We start from the raw sequence: 10602 nt of genomic DNA on the forward strand, positions 1-10602 counted from the left end.
TCCTGGCTGAACCCAGCACAGAGGCGAAGCAGCACGGTCTGCGAGATCGTTGTAGCAGGTGCTCGTAACTACACTTTGCAAAGACCTTTACTTGGATTTTTAGAATCATCTAATAATTAATAGGCAAAGTACGTGCTAATCCACCGACTTGGAAACCACTGTGGATTTCAGACTTCGCACTGGAAGCCCCCTGAAACAACCTGGTTTTCCACAGCAGTACTTCAGCCAGAAGAGCTGTACTGACACGGCGCGTGGCAGATGCACTATGCACCCGTTGCAGGCCCTACCTCCTAAACCCCATCCAGTGCCAGCCGTCACTCACCTTGAATGCAGAGCCCTTCGGTGCAATTCTCCGACTCCTGACTCAAGCCCTCGCAGTACTTCCCTCCGTTTCTCGGAGGCGGTGCAATGCATTCCCGAACTCTCAAATGCTCGCATTCCGGACTGCACACCGACCACTCGCTCCACACCTCCCAGTTTCCGTCCACTGGATGGGGAGGAAGAAAAACCAAGCGTATCAAACGGGCGTAGTTCAGAGGTCGTACCCAGGCTACTTGTTTCATCTCTCTCCTCATGTCACAGCAGGTAAAACAAAGTATAATTCTCACGAGAAATAAATACAGTTCTCGCAGAGGTGAAGTTGAAATCCAGCATTAGAATGTACCACCTCAGGCGTGCAACATGGAAGCTTTTAAAGTCACACCAGTACCTAACAGCCTGCAAATACAGTCAATTAAAACTGCAGGAGGAGACATTGCCTTTGCCACCTAGCCATTAGCTTCTAATGTGTCCCGACAAATTCCACCTTAACGCAGGCTGCTGTAGAGGCCACACGTTTTCCTACCAGAGAAATGCTGCTGACGTTTGCAGAAAGAGCAGAGCTGGCCTTGCAGGCTCGGGCTAATGCCCGGAGCAAGACAATAATCAATATGTTGCTTTGCCGACTGATTTATAGCTCTCTCTGACCCTGTCCCAAACGAGGAGGGTTTCCACAGTTGCTTTCTTTTTCATGCATAAATCAGCCTGAAGAACAGGCAGATGAACACAGAGACATACGTGAATAACAGTGAGTTCTTTAAAGCCCAGTTCAGGACATGTTGTATCTCTAAACTCCTAAAGGCTGGGAGAGAGATCCGCCGGGATCCAGACAAGCTATGCTGTGACCACGGACACACGCACACAGTCCCACTGCCTTGGGCCCTGTGTGTGAGACACCAATCCCAGAGCCAGATAAGGGAGGTTTCAGGTGAAGAAATGATGACACGCAGTGTCCGGGGATGTAACGCCATGCTCCATGTGCAGCATAAGCTCAGTTTCAAGGGGTTACTATACGTGAAAGCAAACTTTTGCAAGGTAAATAATGCTTTTAAGTGAAGTTCTCAGCATGGGTTTCTGTGTTTCTCTTTCTAGCATTACTAACACATCACCTCCCCTTTCCCTTTACCCTCACCCACTCATGATTTTTCACATTGGAGAGGTTGCTATTTTGTTACCGAGTACTTGGATTCAGTCTAAGTTAAAGCTCTGAAAAACCTGGCAGATCAGGCCAGAGGTGCTTGTGACTGCTGCTGACACCCTGCACCGGGCTCTGAGCTCTAGACTAAACGAGGATGCGTTTCCTTGTTGAGCTCAGCGGGCTCTTCACAGCACATCCGCCTGCCTGGCACTTCAGACCGAAAGAGCCCTCCCATAAATGTGCCAGCCCAAGTTATTCCCGAGCCGACTGTGCGTATCTCACCAGGGCAGAGAGAAGTGCAGGTGATTTTCTGCACCGACATTCCTTCGCAGAACGCGCCCCCGTTGAGCGGGGCAGGGTTGGTACAGGTCCGCGACCGCTTCTGCCAGCCCCGGCCGCAGCGGGCGTTGCAGTTTGACCACTCGGTCCATGACGACCAGCCCCCGTTAACTGCAAAACACAGACACGCCTCAGGTCGCGGTGGGTGTGCCAGGAGGCGTCAAGCAACAAATCCGATCGGATCATTTCATTCAAAGGCAGGAGTTTGGTTTTACATTCCATGCAGAAGCAGGAGCGTTGCTGCCTAGCAGTACACAGCTCCACGAAGGCCAGGGCGTCAAAGAACACAAGTGTTTGTGTTGGGAGAGCAATAAGCTAAGAAGTGCAGTGACAGAGAGTCCGGGAGGGAGGTCAAAGCAGGCACCTGGACTCTCACAACACATGCTTTGCCTAAATCATAAACAAGATGTCTTCATTTTCAAAAAGGTGATTTAGGAATGCTCTGCCTCCACCAATAAAATCTCACTCAGGGTAATAAACATGGAGAGCAACAGAGGGTGGGAATAAAGCGATGGTTGTGCTCGTTTGTCCTTCGCAGTGTGGCACCCAGAGCCACCAGCCAGCGCCTGGACACGGCAGCACCACGAGGCGCTTAAGGCAGCCCTTCACGTCCCCCCCAGGCGTGTGCTGCGGGGTTTCCTGCCACAGGCGAGGCTTCTTTATGTGCTTTAGTTCCCACTGGATCTTCCTTACTGACATACCTTCCGGGAATCCATCACAAACCAACCCCCCGTAAGTCTAACCTCTCTAAAAGCGGGCGTGATCCCAGCGGGGCGGGTACCCACGTCACTCAGAACCGGCTCTGTGTTAAAAACAAAGTCCTCCAGCAGCAGCAGCACGCACACCTGAGTTTTTCAGGTTTTCACTGACCGTACACCACAACTGTGGCAGACATGCTCCTTCTCTTGGCAACGATGTTGGCAGCCATGCAGGTGTAGTTCCCGGAGTCAGAGAGACGCGCCTGCCGAATGATGAGGTTGTGGTCCGCCCTGGTGTCGATGTTCTCATCCAGGTGGGAATCTATGGGCTCCTCATTCTTTAGCCATTCCACCTGAAGAGGGACGGAGCAGAGAAGAACATGAAGGAGGGAAAGAAGAGATGGAAGCAGGAGACATGCAAAATCATTTTGCAGTGATTTCATTAACAAACATCATCGTGATCACTACTATAAGCATTACGATAAAAACCAAGCTAGGGCGGGATTCCCCAGCAGGAACACACAGAATCAGAACAGAGCCTGTTCACATGCTGAAAACCCTGGGGCTTGTTAACAGAGGCACACCAGATGAAATGCTAGGACCCAATAAAGTAACGAATAATTAAGAACATAAACAAAATGGCAGAGAGCTCATTCAGAGTTGCAAGGGTGTGGATGATGAGGGCAACATTATTTATATTCTGCTGGGAGAAAAATAATAAAAGATGAGGAAAAAGAGGATAGAAAAAAGGAGAACAATTAAACGCACTTTTCCTTGTGGTATTAGGTTGTTTAGGGGCTTTAATATTTAATCCAAAAAATCAAGAAGTGATGATAAAAATACTGGATTCATTACAGCTGAATATATTTATTTACCTCCTGGTTCTCTTCAGCATAAGCATTAAAGCTTAAACCTGAAATAATTTTCTTAAATAACAATAAATTACACCTTATTATTTCCTCTATATTTGTTCTGGACTCTAGACTGTGTATTCTGTTTTTATGGTAGCTGTTCATTTATTCAATTATTGTCCTATTTAGGGGAGCCCTTTTGCCTTCTCTAAAAGCAGGGGGAAGCCTGTAAAGCCAAACGAAGGCACCCGATGCCTCGGGCTAACGCCCGCATTGACCCGATGGGGAGACGCTTCCTTTGGCCCCGGGTGCAGTGGGATGTGTCCGATGAGCAGTCCACGGGAATGTCACCTCATGACTGCCACGTTTATCTTCCCCGCCCCCCCGCAAAGCCCAGAGGAGGGCACTATGGGCGACCAACTTAGAAAGGCTGATTTTTATCCTAAGATAATGGAAGAAAAACTCAACTGAGGGACAACAAGAAGCATTTAAAAATACTACTCTGGCTGTACAGTGCTTTATGTGTTCAAACAACTGGACAATGATCCGTTAAGCTTCGTAACAGACTGAGATGACATACAGTAAGTATTGTTAATTCCACTTTGAGAGAGAAACAGAGGGATGAAGTCGCTTAACATCACACACAGTGGAACATCATAACGGGTTCCCAATCTTCATAAACATTCTTAACCCAGAAACCGTCATATTTGTGGTCAAGGTACATAAATAACATGAAATGCTTTGTATAGTACGTTTCAATACATCATCTCCAGTTCACCAACCAACATCTCTCTGAGCAGAGCCAGGAATTACCTGCAAGGCATCTCTCTGCTTGAAACATGAGAAAAAAAAAAATAGGTAAGGCACGTTAAGCTGCTGCTACAGAAGTGAAAAATGAAAAATAGGAGAAGAATCAAGAGATTCTCTTAAAAGACTGAATAAACGTGAGGGGATTTAATAGTGTTTCTAGACCTGACGGAGGCATGGCCGCACCCTGAAGTCAAACACCCTTCTCAGCTCAGCTCAGGTGAGTAACCTTGTTTAGGAACTTGTGGAAGGACTCAGAACTTTGTGGTAATGAGCTTACGGATTTGCTAGCTACAGGCACTCATTAGCACGCTGCTCTGCGCAGATGGTCTGCCATTTGCAGATTTTCCAGTGTATAAACAAATCCGCAAAAGCTGACCATCAAAGCCAATTAGATTTCATGCCAGCCAGCAGGTTCCCCTCCCAGCAGCATCAATCGTTTTGGTTGGCTGGGGACAGGAGACGCACGGCTGACGCAGCCGTGGCTCCGCGTGTCCCGGCACGAGGCAGGTCAGTGGCACTGCTGCCCTGCGCGGCCAGCGTGGACCTAGACGGGCTGTCACACGCATCCGCCCACAGAGGCGCTGCCTGAGGACGAAGTAATTCAGCTGCCTGCGGTATGCAGCGCGGGAAGTCTCCGTACGCTCTTTTCCTCAAACTGCAGCTAACCGAGGAGGGTAGCGAAGCCAGGACGTCGCCATCGAAGCCCCCGCGCAGCAGCCAAGACCTCGCAGCCTGTTCCTGCGTCCCCAAAGCTCGGTCACGGCGCTGCTTCGGTTTGGCTTTCGTCTGTGATCTTGCTGTTTACATTTGTTCACAAACTCCTTCCCCAAAGTGGAGTGAGTTTTGTGACCCCGCGACGCGGTGAGCTGCAGCGCACACCAGGATAGACACGGCGTTTCCAACGGTGATTTCTGCGGTACAGCCCAGGCCGTCAGGGGAGGCGGAGCCTGGCACAGGTTCTCAGGTACACCCTGAGGAGACTTCTCACCAGAAGTCTCACTCCCTGAACGTGCTTTCCTTCCTACTGCTCAGAGTTGCAGCCGTGCTTTGCCGTCAACTAGGTACACCCAGTAGCCTCGGTCTCCTAACTTCCATTGCTAGGAGCATCCTAGGAAATCGCAGGGCCAGCATCCCTCTGCCTTTTGCGGGGCAGTGAGGGGGCACAGGAGGGTTCCAGGTCCCCATTCCTGTTACACTGGGCTGCGGGCTGTTTCTCCTGTAACAACTATTTGGGGAGGGAGCGCACACGCCAATCCAGTGTTGACTAAGTCGAGGCCTGCAAGGCTTGGGGAATGAAAAACATTTACATTAGAGCAAAGTATTTAAAAGAGCGATGATCCCATGGAGGGAGAGCATTAAACAGAGGGAACGCAAACACGGAAGTGCTGAGATGGGCTCAAGAGATGATCTGTAAGCGAGGGCACGCATTGCCTTTGGCTTTTTATCTGGAGGCTTGATGACACCGCACAGACCCGTCTCTAACTCCAGCCTCCCCGCCCTGGAAGAAAAACCAGGTTTATTCAAACCCATTTGCCTTTGCCTCAGCAGACGAACGCTTCCAGAGATGGAGAAGTAAGGGATGCGTGTATAGGATAAATGGAGAGATTTAAACGAGTCACGATGACAAAAGGTTGCTGTTACTCGCAGTCATACTCCCTTTGGAAGAATTCAGTGCGCGCACACAAAACAACCCAGCAAAATAAAGGCAACGAAGAAACTGCAGTGTCTCCGTAGTGCAACGGGGTTTTCAACTGCCAACCTGCAGCGCCCGAGGAGTGGCCTCAACACTCAGCAGCGTTTACCTTCCCTCTCTATCATCAGGGGAGGTCATACAGGTGCCTGTAACACCATAAAACACATTTCTCTGTAAGAATGAGTCTGTCTGAAGATCTTCAATGTTTCTATCTTGATCTAGAATTAGACACTGCTCTAATATGCCCCAAGTTTATATCAAGATACCTGATTTTGTGTTCCCCTGAAATTAAATCTGCTCAGAATCTAAATACCCCCATCAGTTTCCAGCAGAGGCTAATCACGTAATGATCTACAGAAGAAATGCAGGGGCAGATATGGATTAACTCAGCTACTACATGTTGGGTGGCAGCAGATGAATTAGCATAATCATAAATTTGTTCCAATTACAGAAAGCAATTATCAGAGACCAGCTTACAGCACTGCCGAAGGAAAATCAGTTGAATACCCCGTATCCTCGGTAGATTACGAGGTGAGGTAGCCAACTCCTTGTCTTCACAGACAAAGCTTGTCGCACTCATCGTGTTGCTGACCGCTGCCCGCCGCGTGGAAGCGGGGCGTCGGGAACACAATTGCAGATGGAGCTGCCGCAGGCGACGCGCTCTCGCTGCGCTTAGCGCGAGCAACACAAACAGCGCTTGCGCGTCGGCCGTACTTGTGTACCTACCCCTACAGATACGACGCACATACATCTTCCAGCTGCCATACAGCAAACCCCAATGCTCTGGGGACTCCCCAGTGCGAATATTGATGGAGAGAGAGCTGAGGGGGAGACTGGGGAAGCTCTGGCAAAGGTTGCTTCGATTCCCGCAAAACACTGCCCATTTTATGGGTTATACATGTGGCTTCTGTGGGAACAGGATGCTACACCCCAAAATCTCAGCTGCTTTTGAGCCTGATGGCAGCATCGCTGTGACAGGCTCCGGGTGAGGCCTTCAGACAGACATCAGCGGTGTAATTCCGGGAGAAAAGGCGGCTAACTCCAGGTCATCTGGCTAAGCATTGCTCCCCCTTTGCCAGATTTGAGAGACTGAGCCTCCTGCATGACCAAAGGATATTCTTGTTTGCAGCAACAGAAATTACTTTTTGGTCTGGCTGGTTTTAATACCAGATTTATTATTTAAACCTTGAAGATTAGAGTAGGTCAGGTATCAGTTACAGGCCTTAAATGATTTGGAGAGTTCCTCATCAATTGCTCAATCTAATTTAAACATCCTGAGAGCTGCCTGCCCGTGACTGCATTTCCTACTGTTTCTAGCGTATCTTGTTGGAGGCTATAAAGAGATTTAATACCCGGCAGGAACAATACAACTCAGCTCTTGTGGGCACACGATAATTCTGTAGGTCAGAAGACAAAAGACCTTCGTACTCCTGCTTTTAGATTATACTATCCTGCCCTTTAAATACAACATCTGACTTTCTCATGTGGTCAATAACCAGAGTACATATATATCAAAGATAATATAGTTAGAATGTCAGCTTCTCCTGAAGAAAGAATCAATTGCTTTCTTGATACAAGATAAACGCTTCATGATTTTGAGATGGCAAAGGTCAGCACCTGACTTACGGCAGCACAAATGTTTCTTAAAGCACAGTCAATTTACAGATTTTGAATATGCTCTCTCAGATGGAGAAAGTCGTAAACACATCCTTACCTTTCCTTTAAGACAACACCACCGCCCAGTTTGCTCCTAGGAACAAGCCAACACTTGCGCCTTTCGGATAAAACAGGTTTGCCAGCCCCGGATTCACCGAGTACAACAGAGCAGCATTTGGGAAGTACGGCAGAGAAGGCAGTGAGCCAACAGGTGTACTGCTGCTCACGAGACTGCAGCCAAGTACCCTCAACACAACTCTGGTATCCGACCCTGCCCTGCAGGAAAAAGGCTGCGAACTTCTAAAACTCGGAATATCTAACTTCCAGCTGAACGCTTTTTTTTTACACAGGAGAAGAAAACATGTTTGGAGCTGATTTCTACGACACAGTTTATTTTCATAGTGAATGTTTGCAATAGATTCCCCCCCCACATCATGATTAACAGCAGGTACATCAGGCTTCTGACACTTCTGCAGTGACTCTGGAGCAAGACCAGGGGCCCTGCACCGCTGGGCTAACCCCCCCCCGCCCCATACCAACCAGCTCAGGCCTCTGGCTCGAAAACGTTCTTTCTACTTTATCACTGATGAGGTCTCGTATTCCCCAATATTTAAGAGCCTTATTAAAAATGGCTTTTTCAGTGACCTATAATGCTTAGTGGGTGAGAACAAGACACATTCCTTTCAATTCCTTTCAGGCCCAGCATGAAATTCCCGTTTCTAAAATCTCAAGTGTGTCCGAGCTGGCCAAACCTTCGAGAACGTTACAGTCGGATGAGTTGAGGCAGGGCAGGTGCTCCAGTTGCAGTGATGCATTAGCACGACAGCACAGCCTATCTTTGTCACAGCTGTGTTTTGCTTTCTACCCCAAGACTCAAACAAGTAAGTAGTTGAAGCATAAATCAGCATAAATCGTTGTGGGAGATTAATAAAAAACAAAGGCCACTTTGCTGGGCACAAACCACTCGTATCTACCCTTATGATCACACCGTTATTTTATCAACACCATCAAAACCCATTAATCTTCCTTGCTAGGAGCCTATCGCCAGCAGCACACAAGAAGCAGGTCAACTGTACCTGCTGCATTTTTTTAAATTAATCCACTGAGGGATTACTGTTACCGAATCGTTTAATCACAGCGCTGTCACACTGTTCTGGTAAGCATATTTTTCCTTCATTAGATTGAATATATAATCTCATTATATAAATCTGACACACTGCCTAACTCGTAAATCAGCCTGGGCTTTTGGCGGCGGCACAGGCACCTTCCCTCTGAAGAGATGCACTCAGATGTCGCAAGAGGGATGGTGTGAAACCTCAGGAGCTGCGTGCTGCTAGCGCGCATCCCTCCTTATTTCACCTGACGTGGCAGGAGCTACCGCCCGTGCTACACAAACCTCCAGGAGCAAGGGGAGCCAAGGGAGATGATGCTCCTGGCACTCCAGACTCCGCAGCTGGTACGCTGGGCTGTGCCCGCTTCCCCGTGAAGCAAGCAGTGCTGTAAAACCACAACCAAAGCTTCGCAGTGCTGAAAAATCCAGAGGAGGGGAATAAAGGCCAACATGTGAGGGGGTGAGTCACAGCGAAATTAAAGTATGCTTTGGAATAAGTATAATGGGCGAGGTGACAGCCTGTACGTGCATCTCAATTTATAGTGCTAAAGGTGGGCAAGGAGTTGACTCAGACGCGCTATTTTAAAACATTTTTATACGGATACATTGCTAAATACGCCACTGCTAATGGCACCTTGTCTGACTGTTAAAGATAGGATCAGACCCCCAGATAAGTTTACCTTTGTTCCTATTTTTGGAGGAGTAGGTACCTAACATGAATTGGAATGCTGTTTTTTAGCACCATGCGAAAATGATGAATGAATCAGCATTAATAAGCCCAAAGGTTAGTCTGTGGGCTTAGGTGGCACTTTTCCAGCGGGGCAGCGCACGCGAGCGACTTGACTTCAATTATGTTATTGTAAGCAGAAATAAACAATCCAGTTGAAACTCAAATCCTAGTCCCTCAGCAACAGGTGAGCAGAGGAGGCTCATCTAAAGCTTTTCTCTTCCTAAATAACTCAGAATCTAAGGATCTACAGCGATCAGCCAGTCTTGGTTGAAAAGTGTGCAATGCACAAACCGTGTGGTTTTTGGTATCGTCAATCAGGACTGTTAGAAAGAAATAAGGAGCTAAAGGCTCCAGGGAAGGTGTTCTCGGTGCCTCACTAGTCAGGTTCTGTTTGGATTTCAGCGCACAGCCATTTGGAAACAATTCTAAGTGCAGTTGACCCAAACCCCCATTTGAGATAAGATTATTGGAAATGATGTTTGCAGTGTTTTGCTAACACAGGATCCTGATAGGCTCTATCACATTTACACCAAATTCTGAGAGATAAGGAAATCATGGCAGAGCTCGCAGTAATTGAAAGCAAAGAGCACAAATCCAGAGATCTCTGCACAAAAGGTATGTTTGCGCCGGAGCGCGTCCAGCGTGAGAGTGACGGGACTTGGGAGACGGGCGCGTTGGGAAATACACAGCAAGACCAAGACTTGGATAGGAACAAGGAAATCGTAGGAATCTTGGGAGAAACTGAACCTAAGGGCAGGTACACATCTCCCTTGCTTGTGGGAGAAGACAAGGGCTTGATCAGACAGGATCAGCATATCTGGGGATTCCCGATTTTGAGAGGGAGACAGAGGAGCTTCCGGAGACACAATAAGGGAAATTCAGTTGCACAGAAATCTCAAAAATAAAAGGGAAGAGCAAGAACAGCTTCAAGGGCAATTAGCAGATGAATAAGGAGGATGCTGTGCTGCAACGCGTACAGCACCGCGCTGGGTTCGGTACGACAGGCCAACAAAACACCACAGTGCCCTAACGTGCTCAAAGGGCTGCCAGTGCTGTGCAAAGCCATGTCCTTCTTATTCCCCGCTTACACCGCGTATCTAAGGCTTCTTTATCTTAGCATATTGAGCAAGAGCCTTAAAGTGGTTTTTACAAGCAGATAATCACAAGCCTTTTTTGCCTTTGAAAGCTGCTCTTCGTTTGAAGCTCCACAGAGCATTACTCCAGGCTCTGTGCTGCGCGTATTACAACTGCGCCGGAA

The 10602-nt window shown here is 48.2% G+C and overlaps 1 protein-coding gene across 1 annotated transcript in view; it reads right to left on the reverse strand.

Moving 5' to 3' along the window:
• Window positions 1–322: 322 nt before the first annotated feature.
• LOC104505899 (netrin receptor UNC5D-like) overlaps window positions 323–10602 on the reverse strand; it is a gene marked incomplete at both ends in the record, with an annotated part of 42152 nt that continues 31872 nt past the window's right edge. The window contains 3 exons of the mRNA XM_010146659.1: window positions 323–487; window positions 1739–1906; window positions 2666–2846. Of these exons, the coding sequence (XP_010144961.1) occupies window positions 323–487; window positions 1739–1906; window positions 2666–2846 (514 nt within the window). The remainder of the gene's footprint in view (window positions 488–1738; window positions 1907–2665; window positions 2847–10602) is intronic.

The sequence above is a fragment of the Eurypyga helias genome, unplaced genomic scaffold (genome assembly GCF_000690775.1).
Source record: "Eurypyga helias isolate BGI_N326 unplaced genomic scaffold, ASM69077v1 scaffold6852, whole genome shotgun sequence".
In the NCBI taxonomy this organism is placed as follows: Eukaryota; Metazoa; Chordata; class Aves; order Eurypygiformes; family Eurypygidae; genus Eurypyga; species Eurypyga helias.